Below are 15,144 nucleotides of genomic sequence, written 5' to 3'. Positions count from 1 at the left end.
GCATGTCTAAATGTGTATGTCTACATATACATGCATGTCTATGTATGCATGTGTCTGTGTGTGTATGCATGTATGAATGTCTACATATGTATTATGTCTATGTACACATGTATGTGTATTATGTATGTCTACGCATGTATGTACATATGTATGTCTATGTATGTCATTTGTAGTATGGTCTATGGCACAGCAGCGTGGGCATCACCTGGGAGCTTCTTAGAAATGCCAAATCCTCGACTCTACTCAGACCTACTGAATCAGAATCTGAATTTAATAAGATCCCTGAGTGATTGATGTGCATATTACAGTTAAGAACCACTGGGCTAGAATTTACATATTGAAATTGATATTCTTTTATTACAATTAGTTTCTTTTTATTTCTCCTTTATATTGCAGTTAGGCCAATATATTGATTTAAAAAATATGTGTGTAGGTAAGATTAATGATCATGAATTTCATTTCAAGGTACTAAAAAATGTATCACAAAGTATTTCTCAAGTGAGGCGGCAATGGGTTTAAGACAGATGACAACCACTGTTTAAAAGTATTGTGATTCTGAAAAGTTTTAAATTCTGCTGCCTTACATTCATTCTTGGCCTTTATTTCCTTATTTGGGCAAGCTACTTCACCTCTCTGGCCTCAGTTTCCTCATCTTTAAAATGAAGGGCATAGAATTAAATTATTTTAAAAACCCTATCCAGACATAGCCTTCTCTAGGTGAGTCAAGAGGGAAGAAGGTGTGTGCTGGAAGAAACAAATGAAAAACGTTGAAAAAAACAAAAAAATGTGTGAAAGAACCAAGGGGACATAGGAAAGGAAAAATACATCAAAGAACAGGAGGAACAGAGAGACAAGGATGTGGACGGACTAATAATGAAGACACGAAGACAGGAAACAGAGCCGACTTCTGATAAAAGCAATTCCACCCGCCCATGAATTTTCATGGCTACCAGCTGGCATAAAATCATAAAGACAATTTTCAGCTCCTCTAACGGAATTGCATTTGTAATAATCATAACAATATTTCTACAGAGTAAAAATGACAAAGATGATTTGAAATGGAAAACACTGGCAAGATGCAAAATAAATGTCTGTACCTGGCAACAAATTTAGGGATGGGACAGAATTTGCATGAGAGAAATTTATTAATCAGCTGAAACTACAGGGCATCAAACCTGAAAGGGCTTTTGATGGTTCCTGGTTCATCTCCTCAGGTAAATCAGAGAGAAACGATTCCAGATTAGCATCTTGCAACAGTGACTTCCCTCTTGCCATGGAAAAGAAGGTGACATGTACTCTTTTCCTTTTTCACTATCTGCCACCCAAATTACAGCTCCATGAATGCTCAAATGCCACGTCCAGTTCTAATTTGTCCATTTGTGAATGTCTCTGTTGGCCTTTGTGTGTTATTGGATCCTTTTGAAGCCAGCCAACATGGTGGAAACTAGAATGTTTCACCAAGAGACATTTGTGGGTTTGAGCACCTACTAAGCGTGAGTTATCATAAATGACAGGGCTAAGACCTTCCTCTGACTCAGCTTACAGTCTAATAGGGGAGATAAACATAACAGCTAACATTTATTGAGAGGGTTCTGCATACCAGAGAAATATAACAGCTAACACTTAAATACAGTTGTCATTTTGGTAAGTGTCCTATGTGCATTTTTTTCCACTTAACATTTTTTTTGATTTCATATCCCTTGGAAGTATCTACTATTATAACCTCATTTTATCCATGAGAAATTGGGGAATCAGGAAGGTTAAGAAATACAGTTGTCATTTTGGTAAGTGTCCTATGTGCATTTTTTTCCACTTAACATTTTTTTTTGATTTCATATCCCTTGGAAGTATCTACTATTATAACCTCATTTTATCCATGAGAAATTGGGGAATCAGGAAGGTTAAATAACTCGCCATAAGTCACACAGCTAATGAGTAGCCAAGCCTGGATTCTAAGCCCAAATAGAAGTGACTGGGGTCCCTGTCTCCTCAACTACTGCCCTACGCTAGCTCAGAAAAATAATCATGATCAGTGGAAACCACGCTAGACTAAATGCTCACTTTATGTTCCTCCTGGTTCCCCCCTGAGTCTAGGTGGCTGGGCATTTTTATTTATCATAAGTATTTGTTTATCCTCTCACACATCTGATTGCTTGACTGAAATGAATAGGAAGACTCCATGCTGGAGGGTGCTTTGGAGCTGAATTTTCAGGCACACAGCGGTAGAATTTTGACAGAGGATGTATTTTCAATGGGAGAAGACACTTTAGTTCAGTTTCTTAAGCTTTTTTAAAAAAAAACCATTACTTCAAGAAATATAATAATTTTTAGACCTCCTGCCAACTTGGGATTATGATATACCCCTGGAGATCCCCTACCCTGTGAATGACCGTCCTAACGAAAGGAAATAGCATGACTGAGGGCACGAGGAGAGGGAGTGTCATTTTTCTCATAGGCAAAAGGAATCCCTACTTTTTTATATTGCCTTGGCTTTTTATCAATCTTTACCTGAGACAGACTGGAAATGCTGCACAGTCCAGGCGATCAATACAGACAGGAGAAAGGTTCCCAGAAAGTAGATCTGCAAACATCCGAAGCACGTATCAGATAACTGACAAAGGGCGGGGACCACAAGGGCGGGCTGGGTGGGATGATACCTACCAGGGCTGAGTGCAGGACGGCACCCCAGACAAGCCGCAGGTGGAGGTAAAGCCAGGCCAAGGAGCAGGGGCTGAACGACTCCTCGTTACTGTGGCTCCAGCACCTGCAGACAAAGCCCAGGTGGCTAATTTTGGTGGCACTACACATCATGAGCATTTTCAGATCCTCAAATCTACACTCTGCTTTTGGACAAACAAGCACACTTGAGATGAGAGACATAGAAGAAAAGCCAGTTCTAAGTGGTTGGGGCCTGACCTGAAATTCTAAGATCCTAGCAGAAATCTCGGAAAAAGGTCAATTGTGTCCTTCATGAAAAGCCAACAGGTCAAGAATGATCCTGAAGCACTGGACCTGCCAAACAATATTTCTGTCTGAGTGTCCAAAGTCCAGATGCAAGAATGACTATCTTTCAGAAAAGCATGGGCTAATCAGATGTGTTATTTTTTCCACTCTCATGGAAAACCTTGGTCAGCACTTGAACTTCAGGTCAAGCACATTCTATATCTTAAGCCTCAGATAATAGAAAGGAAAATACATTTGAGTCTGGCTGAGTGTTCTCAAATAGAAGCAAATCCTGGGCCATTTTTATAATAATTGACATTTTAAAATAAGAGTAAGGCTAAGAACTAAAACCAAACAAACAAAAAGGAAAGCAAAACAAAACAAAACAAACAGAAATAAAATAAGGGTAAGGCTAACTTTAACCAGGAAGCAAACACCACCCACTTGGGTTTTCCCAGATTTCACAGTGGTTGACAGGCTCTGAACTCACCTTTCATACAGTTCCCGGAGAATGGAGATGTTATTAGAATGGATAGTTGGGTCAATTTCCAGGAAATCCAAAATATGATGTGGGATTGTAGCACCTTCCTCAATTAGGAGGGCCAGGTTAAAAAATCCCTAAAAATAAGTCACAAACCAAGCTCATCACCTCTTAGTAATAAAATTCAGACATACGCCCTTCATCAGAATGTAAACTTTTACAACCTCTAAACATTTTTTTTCAGTCCCTAGAGCCAGATGGTTTTGTCATCTTCATTGATGAATTGTTTCCCTAAATACATGCATTTGAGAAATTTACTTGCAGGAGAACCAGGAGGCTTTCAGAGGAAGCTGCGTCCCATCTGCTCAGAAGCCAGTCAACCGGGAGATCTGTCCTTTCCTGCTCACTCTCTCAAAACAGAACTTGCTAGAAAACGTGCCCTTGTTTCATCAACAAAACCAGAACACCGAGTCGAAGACAATGTCCATCACTTACACACTACGCCCTAGGTCGCCAACAGCCTTTCAGAAATCTGGCAAAATGTACAGAGTAATGCGTGGCCATTTCTCTCAGCTTTGCTAGGCCAGTGTGGAAAACCTTCTCTCATGATTCCTCTTGGCACAGATCTCCACTATGGTACATTTTCCGACCTCATCTTCCTGAATCTTGTTCTTGACCCTCAGAGGTAGAACCTACTTTATTGTACTTTGCAGGTCCAATAAAATAACACAGTTAAAGAGCCTGACTGTAGTGATGCTTCATAAAGGATGGATTCTACCATATTACCTGGAGGAAATACACCTTCTGTCATGAGCTGAGCATGTGGCCAGACCAAGAAGCAAGCAAAAAGTGATGTACTTACCATTAGGGCTTTACACATTAAATGGGGTTGTTGCCATTCAAAGAATTCATGGTCTTTTTTTTTTTTTTGTCCTTTTTGAGACTGGCTGCACCACGCTCAGCCAGTGAGTGCACAGTGCACGGCCATCCCTATATAGGATCTGAACGTCGGGAGCGCTGCTGCGTTCCCAGCGCTGCACTCTCCCGAGTGCGCCACGGGCTCGGCCCTCATGGTCATGTTTTTTTTTGTTGGTTTTTTTTTTTTGTCCTTTTTGAGACTGGCCGCACCGCGCTCAGCCAGTGAGTGCACAGTGCACGGCCATCCGTATATAGGATCTGAACGTCGGGAGCGCTGCTGCGTTCCCAGCGCTGCACTCTCCCGAGTTCGCCACGGGCTCGGCCCTCATGGTCATGTTTTTTTTTGTTGGTTTTTTTTTTTTTTGTCCTTTTTGAGACTGGCCGCACCGCGCTCAGCCAGTGAGTGCACAGTGCACGGCCATCCCTATATAGGATCCGACCCGCGGGAGCACTGCTGCGCTCCAGCGCCGCACTCTCCCGAGTGCGCCACAGGCTCGGCCCCCTCATGGTCATGTTTTAATGGTTTATATCCTCCCTCCAACCTTGCCTTTCAGTTGCCACTGACAACAATCTAAATGAAAATCACCATCCACCAGTTTGTACACACCAGGATTCTCACAACCATCCTATGTAGCAATCCTGATCAAAACAACAGGAGCTAACATTTTCTGAGCACTTGCTATATGCAAGGCATTGTTTTCACTTGGTCCTCACAACAACAACTTGAGATAGGTGCTATTATCTCCCCTGTTTTTACAGATGAGAAAACTAAGGCACAGAGGGGTTAAGGGACTTGCCCAAGGTCAAAAAGCTGGAAAGTGGCAGAGCTCGGATTCAAATACAAGCAGACAGGGTCCAGAGTCTCACATCTTAACCTCCACCATGCTGCCAAATAACCTCTAAATAGATTAAAGTGTTAAGTATCTTTAAGATGTGCACATACACGCACACACAAACAACAGCAGAAAATAGGCTACTTCTCTATTCTTTGAAAGGAAGATACTCTTAAAACTTGAAGTATTAGAAGAAAAGAAAAAAAAATGACTATAAAATTTTAAAGTCTGATGGATAAAAAAATAACAAAATTAAAATAAGTGGGAAAATAGATTAAGAGAATATTTGTATGCAGTGTAATAGCTTAAGGTTCATTAGCTACAAGGCAAATATATAAAGAATTAATTATGATTTACTTAAATTAAAAATATATCAAAATTTAAATAAACAAAACAGGCAAAGAATAAGAATAGAGAATTCACACAAAAGAAAATACAAAGAGTAAGTTATAAGCAAGCATATATAAAAGTGTCCATCCTCAGTGGTAATTAAATAAATGCCATTTAAGACAATAAGGAAGTATCAACTTATAGTTATCCAATTAACAGAATTAAATGATGAAAACATCCAGTGCTGATAGATTTCAGTCATCTTTTACTTAACCATTGCTCAGTGAGGTATTAATTGGTAAACCCATTCAGAAAGCAAATTAGCAATATACTACCATGTAGTCATAAAATCATTTAGACTGTTTGACTCAGTAGTACTATCTCTCAGATGAGAAGGAAATTATTCAAATGAAGAGAAAAGATGGATATGTGAAAGTGTTCATTACAGCACTAGCTATAATTGCAACAAAATAGGAAACAACCTCCAAGTCTTCCCTGGTGGACCATAAATCCCATGAAAGCAAGAATATTGTCTATCTTTTCATCTTATGTCCCCACACTAAGCATTGTCTAAGACGTGGTAGGATTGGATAAATATGTGCTGAATCAATGAATCAGTTAGCAAATAAAAGAATAAGCATCCACCAATAAGGTAAAGCTTAAGAAATTACAGTCCATCAACTCATCAAAATATGGGCCAGCCATTAAGAGTAAAAAGGAGACTATGTAATAAGATGCTCATGGTCCTACAATTAGTGATTAGACACATTTTAACAGTGGCATGAGCACTGCAGATAACATTAGAGATAACACATTCGCCTGTGGACAGGAGCTGCAGGGGAATGTGAAGACATGAAGAAGTAAAAGCCTCTGTCTTGCAATTCTGGGTGCATTCTTTGATTTTTTTTTTCTTTTAAAATTATCCTTTATTGTTTTTGTATCATTGCCTTTCCAAAAAATAAAAATTGAAATTGAAAAAAAATTATCCAGGCCTAATTATAAACAACAACAGATATCATCTAAGGGACTTTGTTGCTTCAGCAAATCCCTCTAGCAGCAATTCCTGCTTCATTTTGGAAGAAATAGTAAGAGAACAGATCACGTGCTTTGAGTGTACTCAGAGCTTTACACCAAACCTCACAACATATGAGGTAGATGCCATCGACAGATAAGAAAATAGAGATTCAAATTTAGTGACTTGCTCTGTACAAACAGCTGTGAAGTGAGAGACACGTGGAATTTTATCGACTACAAAATGGGTATAAAAGTTCCCACCCCCATGGGATGGCTGTAAGAGTGATGTGGGTGCCAATACAGTAGGTGCCAATAAAAGTTCGCCGTTATGGTTAGTGTCTGCACTGAGTTGTCATGAGGGATGTGTGAAAGTGGATGAACAATGATGTTGTAAACTGTGCAGCAAATATAGACAGAAAGGATTTTTAGGATCCTAGGCCTCGCAAGCTTACAATGGACATCCCCAAGAGCCAGTTTCGGTTGTTGCTGCTGTAGTTGTTTACCTGGGAGTCTCCATCCAGTGCCGCTTGGGCATACATCTGCACAGACGACTCAAGATCTTGTGACTGGTTTTGGTGACCATAGTAGTAAAGGTCTCCCATTTTCAAATATGCTGAAGGACACAAAGCACAGATCCATTTGTCAAATGGTTTGATCCCAGACTGCCATTTTAAATTACTGGCCCATTCGCAGAACTGAATTTTTCCTATTAGAATCTGAATACAAAACATCTTCATGTTTCCTTGGTGTGTCAGGAGGGAAAAAAAAAAGGCTTTTGCCCCAATCACTCCCATTTCTAGACATATCTTGTTTTGCCAGGTAGCTCTCCTGAATAGCTATGTTTATGAGAATCTCAGTCTGCAACCTCACAGCCCAACCAGCCAAGGTTGTTTTGGGCACTTTATTTCACATCCGAAATTTTGCTGCCCCTATTTGGTATCTCTTGTGGTTTCTCTTCACTTTGTTTTAGCCTTGTATTTTATTTTTCCTCTGACAAAAAACTTTAGTTTAAGAGTGTATGTATTAGTCAATATCCAATCAGAAAAACAGAATCTATCTTAGGTAGTTCAGAAGAGGAATTTTATCATGGGGAAGCGGTTACCAGGATGTTGGAAGAGCTGAAAGACAAATGAGAAGCCATAGGCCACTCAGACATCAGCTCTAGGGAGGCTACTATCATCCCTAGGCTTGGGGCCACAGGGTGGCTGTGATGTTACCAGAGCTCCAGGCCCCCAGGGGAATTGAGACCAAAAGGGTGGAGTCACCAGGCAGGGGCTAGAACCATGGAAATGCAGCCACTGCCGCAGATGTGGCCCAAAGCAGATAGAGAAGATACCTGGGCTCTTGCCTCCTCCTACCCTGCCATCTTTGGCCAGGGCCTCCTATTGGCTGAAACTAATCAGAAGTCTGAGGGTAAAGGAGCCTGGAACCCAGCGGCCAGCCCCTGCCATGCAGAGCAGAGCCAAACTGAGGAACCAGGGAATACATCTGAGGGCAAAAGACAAATGACCTGTCCAGGGAATCGCTCTGTAACAACTTTCCCTTTTGAATTCTCATTGATTGGGAAGAAACAGTGGCACACAATGAGACAGGTGGCACGAGGCTGAGAGCAGAGTACAGCCACGATTGCAACAGCAGGGATTTTCTACTTTCCTTCCTAATAGCTTAGAAATATCACACGTCACACGAAGCTGTTAGGTGTTCCCTGTTACTAAAGATTAAAAGCCTCCAATGCTTCAATTTAGCACCCATTTTTCTATACATACCAAATGAAGGAGCATCAATTTGGAAAACAGAGAAATTATAGTATCTCCAAACACAGTTAACACCCAAGAATCTCCTGGCCAGGTCCTAAGGGATAAAGGGAAGAAAAAATTAATTCATTAATATTTTGGCCAAGTGACTAATTTTGCCTTTGCAAAACCCAATTCATTAACCTTAACTTTAGAGCTTCTGCTCTGAGAAGAATACGTTTACTTACTGGCCTCTCCTCACAGATGTGTGCTAAATTTGTATATAGCAGTGGTTAGAGTGGGCATCCTTGTCTAGTTAACTAATCAGAAGTCTGAGGGTAAAGGAGCCTGGAACCCAGCGGCCAGCCCCTGCCATGCAGAGCAGAGCCAAACTGAGGAACCAGGGAATACATCTGAGGGCAAAAGACAAATGACCTGTCCAGGGAATCGCTCCGTAACAACTTTCCCTTTTGAATTCTCATTGATTGGGAAGAAACAGTGGCACACAATGAGACAGGTGGCACGAGGCTGAGAGCAGAGTACACTGAGGAACCAGGGAATACATCTGAGGGCAAAAGACAAATGACCTGTCCAGGGAATCGCTCTGTAACAACTTTCCCTTTTGAATTCTCATTGATTGGGAAGAAACAGTGGCACACAATGAGACAGGTGGCACGAGGCTGAGAGCAGAGTATAGCCACGATTGCAACAGCAGGGATTTTCTACTTTCCTTCCTAATAGCTTAGAAATATCACACGTCACACGAAGCTGTTAGGTGTTCCCTGTTACTAAAGATTAAAAGCCTCCAATGCTTCAATTTAGCACCCATTTTTCTATACATACCAAATGAAGGAGCATCAATTTGGAAAACAGAGAAATTATAGTATCTCCAAACACAGTTAACACCCAAGAATCTCCTGGCCAGGTCCTAAGGGATAAAGGGAAGAAAAAATTAATTCATTAATATTTTGGCCAAGTGACTAATTTTGCCTTTGCAAAACCCAATTCATTAACCTTAACTTTAGAGCTTCTGCTCTGAGAAGAATACGTTTACTTACTGGCCTCTCCTCACAGATGTGTGCTAAATTTGTCTGTGACACTTCAATTCCAGTTTCTGCTGCTAAAACATAATACAGCAAAGCTTCATGCCTAAAAATAGATGATTAATAATAAATTTCATATAGTGGCTCTTACTAATATTCACAGAGAGCTTTATATTCATACATAAGAGGGCACAAAATAAGCAGTTTTTTTAAAACCACAAAATCATGATTTTTCCCCCCCCAAATACTGTTGTTAAAAATACTGCAGGCACTGATTTATTTTCTATCTTAAAGGCTGAACTCACAGATAAGTTGGGGAGCTAGTTGATGCAACAGCTACCTCTACCGGCTGAATGCTATGTCGGGTGCTAGCTGGGGAGTTGTCTTATTAGTCTTTGGTCCTTGAATCCTTCCATCCTCACTTAGAGGAGATAAATGGTATTAAGAAAAACCTCTGTGCTTTAGAGTCCTCTGTTTTGTGAAAGGCTTTATAGGGCTTAGGATTCTGAACAAGCTTAATTAAAGCTGAGCTTTTGTTGTGCATTAGAAGTTTGGCAAAGGAGAGGCAGTTTACAAGGGGTTTGATACCAGTGGCAAAAATACATATGAAAAAATAAATGCTCAACACCACGAATAATTGAATAATTGCAAGACAATGAGTGATCACTTTTCATCTGTTGAAAGATTGGCATAAGATTCATATATGAAGTAATGACAAGGGCTTGGGGAAATGCACATACCCCTACAACCACTGCTAGTGGGAGCGCCAATTACCACAATGGTCTGGTGGACGGAAGTGGAAGTCTTAGAAATGCACATACCATTTGACCCTACAGTTCTCCCTGGTGGGGGTTTATTCTAAAGAAACAATCAGAGGTAAGTGCAAAGATTCCATTGCCACAGAGTTCATGGTAGAGCTGTTTATGTGACCAACAACAACAACAACAACAAAGCTGAAAACAACGTAAGTGTCTGAAAATCAGTGACTAGTTAAATTAACCCACGGTGCAGCCACTTTTAGATGTGGCCATTAAAAATGATGTTGTGGAAGAGTATTCAAAAACCTAGAAAGATGTTTATGCAAAATTTTCCATTCAGTGCAAAATAGCATACCAGGGTATATAACAAATGCGTATCCTATCTTTACAGAACAAAAATAAAACTGAACACACACGTGTGCACATGCACATGTAGATACATATACGCAGAGAAAAAAAAAACCCTAAAAATTATCTACAAAAATGCTATGAATACTTATCTCTGGGTGGTGAGAATGCAAGTGATATTTATTTTCTCAGTTTTCTATGTGTTACCCAGTTTATGTGTAAACATCTATTTTAACTATAAGTAGTTGTTTTGAAAGCTTGTTTTTCATTTGAAGTAGTCGACATTAATAAATCTTCCTTAACTTTATTTATTTTGGGCAGCTGGCTGGTACGGGGATCGCAATCTTAATTTTAGCCCCACCTAGAAACTGATTTAGGGAAGGATGGGGGAGAAGGTTGGGTGGGAGAGAATAAGGGAAGCAGATCCTGAAATCATCTTTCCTAAACTGCTGAAAGCAGCTCTGGCAGACCATCCCTTGGAGACAGAGAGAGGTGACTGGGGATCAAATTAGGACAGTCAGACCTTCACTCAGACATGCTGCAGGTCACAGGCCACGTGGCTGCTGAGCAAGCCGATTCTCAGCCTCTGAGATGCCTAAGGCAGCTGACCAATTAGCCATGACTCATGCTAAAGAGAGGCAAGGTCTCGGCTAAGCAGCGTCCCCTGCAGAGGCAAACAGGATAACAAGCCCAAGAATGCAGCTACAACAACCACACAAAAGATGCCTAGGAATTTTCTTATATAGTTTGCAAAAATCATGTTTGGTTACAAGAATCCTCAAAGCAGACCCCAAACAGAGGGCATGCAAGGGAGGCCCAGCAGAAAGTCCCCATCATTCTGCAACAAGGTCCTGTTCCTAAGGTCCTATAATCTCAACTTTCTTCAGAGACATTCAGGCTTGTACCAATGCACAAGTTTCCACCACAGATGTACAAGGGAAGGAGGTGGTGTAGACCTGTCACCCAAGGTCAAATATCAGGCCAGCTCCCTCTGTTGCCATCACTGGCTAGGATGTGGCTCATGTTATTAAAGTGTAATAATTTGAGTTTTTCTTGAATAGCAAAAACTTCAGTAGGCTGGCTTTAGAATTGGGGGTGAAGGCATGGAGGCTGACAATCCCTGTAAGAATACACACTATGATCAACTTTATAAAGACAATATCTTGTCTCTAAAGTTACCTTGATGATGGGGTAGGGAAGGGAGGAAAAGTTTTACAGGGAGACTTCTACTATCCGATTATTGTATAAACCAGGAGTAAATTTCACAGAATTCTGAAGCACTTGCAACGAGGAAGCCCTGAAATCCATCAAAAAGAGATGTCTAAAAAAGTACCTGATGCCAATAGAGATACTGAACAGAAATCCACCTCTGTCTCCCACCCTGCAGAAGCAATCACCAGATGCCTGTGCACTCTGGTACCACCACCATCCATTATCATATATTGAAGAGGAAGCTATAGGTGGGGTTAGACACCCAAGATCAGAATTTCTCAGCTTATTTAAACTTTTGAGACACAACGCCTCTGTAGAAACCCTACTCACATTCAGCCTCCCAGCACTTTGCTCTTATGTGACTGTGTTTCAACAGAAACTGTCTGAAGGTATTAATTATAGATATTGCTACACTTACAAGTATATTCAGAGAACAAACATTTAGTCAGCACTGGCTATTTGCAGAAAGCCCAAAGACAAGCTATGAAAGTACTGTCCTTCCATAAATTTCCTCAAGGTTTAGGAAGTCGACCCGAGCTCCAACCTTTATTTCCAGTGACTAAATTAACACTGTCCCCCAGACAGTCATTTTGACAGGGATGGGAGGTGGGTGCAGGAAGGAGGGGACTTAGAGGAAAGAAAGAGTTTTAGGGGCACATTTGCTACCCTCCGCTTTCAGACCCAGCACATACATTTCTAGAACTTTTAAAATGATACATCTTAATATTCAATCTTTTGGCTGCTTGCTGTGAATTGTGAATTTGAGTACCTCTGAGCAGTTTTTCAAACAATTATTTTATTTTCTCTGTACTCTTTTTCTGCAATGCCTGAAGCAGCTCAGCCTGGAAGGATGAAAAATAACCCAGGGTCTCGGTAGAATTCAGGACCCCTGCTCTATTTCAGAAAGGTGAATTTCTTTCAACTGGAACTTGCATGCTTACTTGTCTTGCCTCAAGCCCACTATAATCCAGCTAACCTCCTGGGTTACGTATTTTGGGTATATTTAAGACAAAGGACAATAAAACACGTAGCTTGCAAATAAAACACATGTAGGGACAAGGGGGAGAGAAATGAAACATGACAGCCGGCCTTTCCGTTGCTAACTTCTCCTGGTGTCCTCGGTCTGCCTCGGGCACGACAACGTTATCTTCTGTATTATGCCAATACAGCAAAAAACCCTTTTCTCAATCACGCTACTCTTTTAAACTATCCCATATAAATCCTGGAACAACACAGAAAAGTAAAAGCTCATCACATTGACACATGTAATTTGAAAATAACGTCCAGAATAAATTCACTCACACTAAAATGAAAAAAGGGGATGGACTGAGGACATTGATGGATGACTTAGTGCTATTACAGCAAAATAGATGGTACCAAAAAAAGTCACATGGTGGTACGAGAAGGCCAGCACACATATATTTCCTACTTAACCCCTGAGGAGGGTTTGGAGGCTTGGCGAGCAGGAATAGACAAAAGCACTTTGCCCCAAATATATTGTGACAAAGATTTTCCCATGTAATGGATGTTAGATGTTTCTTCCTGTTTCAGAAGATGTCTCTTCCTGGATCCTGGATAAGAAGTCTCTAATCCAGACTGAGATTTATCTTTAACAATACTTAGCATCAGTATTGGGACTGGCAAGGCTTTGGAGAAATAGAAATTCATACATGGGAGGCAGGAGAGTAAATGGGTAAAACCATTTTGGAAAACAATTGGCAGTGCCGTGTAAGGTTGAACATGTGCATATCCTGTGACCTGGAGACCCCACTCCTAAGTTCATATTTGAGAGCAACTCTTCCTGTGTGTGCCAAGAGATACACAAAAAATGTTAATGGCTACATTGCACTTAAAAAAAAGAAGGGAAACAACCCAAATATGCATTAACTTGAGAACGGGCAAATAAATTGTGATATATTATAGCACTGAATATGAATAATCATGTGTCAAAATGTATGAACTTTAGAAACATAATGTTAAGTAAAAAAGCAGCTGAAGAATTATATATAATATGACTTTAATAATGTAAAGGTCAGAAATAAGCCAAACTAAATCCATTGCTTAGGAGTATATCTATATATAGCAAAAGTATAAAGAAAGCAAGAGGGTATGAACTTTAGAAACATAATGTTAAGTAAAAAAGCAGCTGAAGAATTATATATAATATGATTTTAATAATGTAAAGGTCAGAAATAAGCCAAACTAAATCCATTACTTAGGAGTATATCTATATATAGCAAAAGTATAAAGAAAGCAAGAGACGGACAACAAGATTCAGGATAATGGTTACTTCTGGGTACTGGGGTTGGGGGTGAGATTTAATCTGGGAGGGACACGCAGGAGGCTTCAGCAGTACTGGCAATGTTCATGTTCTTAAGTAGGGTGGTAGGTTTACATTTTATTATTATTATTATGATGCTTTGGAACTTACGTAGGTATCACATTATTTCATGTGTGTCAATGATTATATAATAAAAGAGAAACCTCACTCTACTGGTTCATGCCTCGTGCCACATCTCCGGGTCAAATGCTCACTTCCTTAGACCTAGATTCAGAACTAGTTCCCCTTTCAGGCTCTCCCTCCTCTTCACCGTTATTCACAGCATCTTAGAAACAGGTTCTGTCATGTCACTGTCCTCTCCAAAACTGTCAATGGCTCCTCACTACTTCAAAAATTAAGTCAGAAGTGTATAGCCTGCCATTCAAATTCCATAAAGTAGCATTTCTTTGGTTTCATTATATAACACTCTCAAGTCTTACCCTCATGGCAAAGTGGATGGCTTAGAATTTTCTAGACTCACCCAGAATTTTCTTATCTTTGCTTTTGTTCTTGCAATTCCCTTTACCATAAATGCTGTTCCCTGTGTAGCTAAGTGAAAATTCCATTCATCCTTCAAGGCCATATTATCCCAGTCTCCATCATGAAGGCTGTCCCAAGCCTCCCACCCCAGATCGCACCTTTTCTTCCTCAGAATCCTGAATGTTCTTTATATACTGCTCGTGGCCCTTGAGTTAGGGTTGTTCTATTTGCTTTAGTTCATTTGTTTAGTAGATTCTGAGCACTTCCCAGGTGCCCCCATGTATGGGGCACTGGGGTACAAGTCACAGTGCAATCCATAAGTAAAGAGCAATCATGATCCAGGGAAAGATAAAAGGGAATAAAGAGATAGGCAGGATTCCAGGTCTGAGGGAACAGCCAGTGCAAAGGCTTAGAGGTCAGACAAAATATGGGCCATGTGAGAATCTACATGTGGAAGAGGAGAGGCTGCAAACTTCCCCAGTCCCTACTTGTGACATCCCCTGAAGCTTATGGCAAGACAGCCTGAATGAAGTGTATTCAGTAAAATCTGCTAAATTGAATTAAAACTCACAATCAGTAGAGGACACACTTAAATTCTCCTTCTCCGCACCCTAAATCCCATGCTGTGGCTGAGTATTCTAAAAAAGAGAGCAAGCCACAAATATCTTAATTCATCTAGCCCTTCACAGCAAAATTTTAAGTGTGCTAGCTGAAGTGCTTTGTGATGGTAA

The 15,144-nt window shown here is 40.5% G+C and overlaps 1 protein-coding gene across 1 annotated transcript in view; it reads right to left on the bottom strand.

Moving 5' to 3' along the window:
* Positions 1 to 15,144, bottom strand: part of SEL1L3 (sel-1 suppressor of lin-12-like 3 (C. elegans)) — a 92,780-nt gene that overhangs the window by 7,354 nt on the left and 70,282 nt on the right. The window contains exons 17-22 of the mRNA XM_008584693.1: positions 9,311 to 9,401; positions 9,096 to 9,180; positions 7,023 to 7,132; positions 3,434 to 3,561; positions 2,662 to 2,764; positions 2,509 to 2,581 (exon numbers count right to left, since the gene is read on the bottom strand). Of these exons, the coding sequence (XP_008582915.1) occupies positions 2,509 to 2,581; positions 2,662 to 2,764; positions 3,434 to 3,561; positions 7,023 to 7,132; positions 9,096 to 9,180; positions 9,311 to 9,401 (590 nt within the window). The remainder of the gene's footprint in view (positions 1 to 2,508; positions 2,582 to 2,661; positions 2,765 to 3,433; positions 3,562 to 7,022; positions 7,133 to 9,095; positions 9,181 to 9,310; positions 9,402 to 15,144) is intronic.

The sequence above is a fragment of the Galeopterus variegatus genome, unplaced genomic scaffold (genome assembly GCF_000696425.1).
Source record: "Galeopterus variegatus unplaced genomic scaffold, G_variegatus-3.0.2 Scaffold3335, whole genome shotgun sequence".
Classification (NCBI taxonomy): domain Eukaryota; kingdom Metazoa; phylum Chordata; class Mammalia; order Dermoptera; family Cynocephalidae; genus Galeopterus; species Galeopterus variegatus.
Note: the sequence above shows the minus strand (reverse complement) of the source record. Positions and strands in the feature narration are given on the sequence as shown.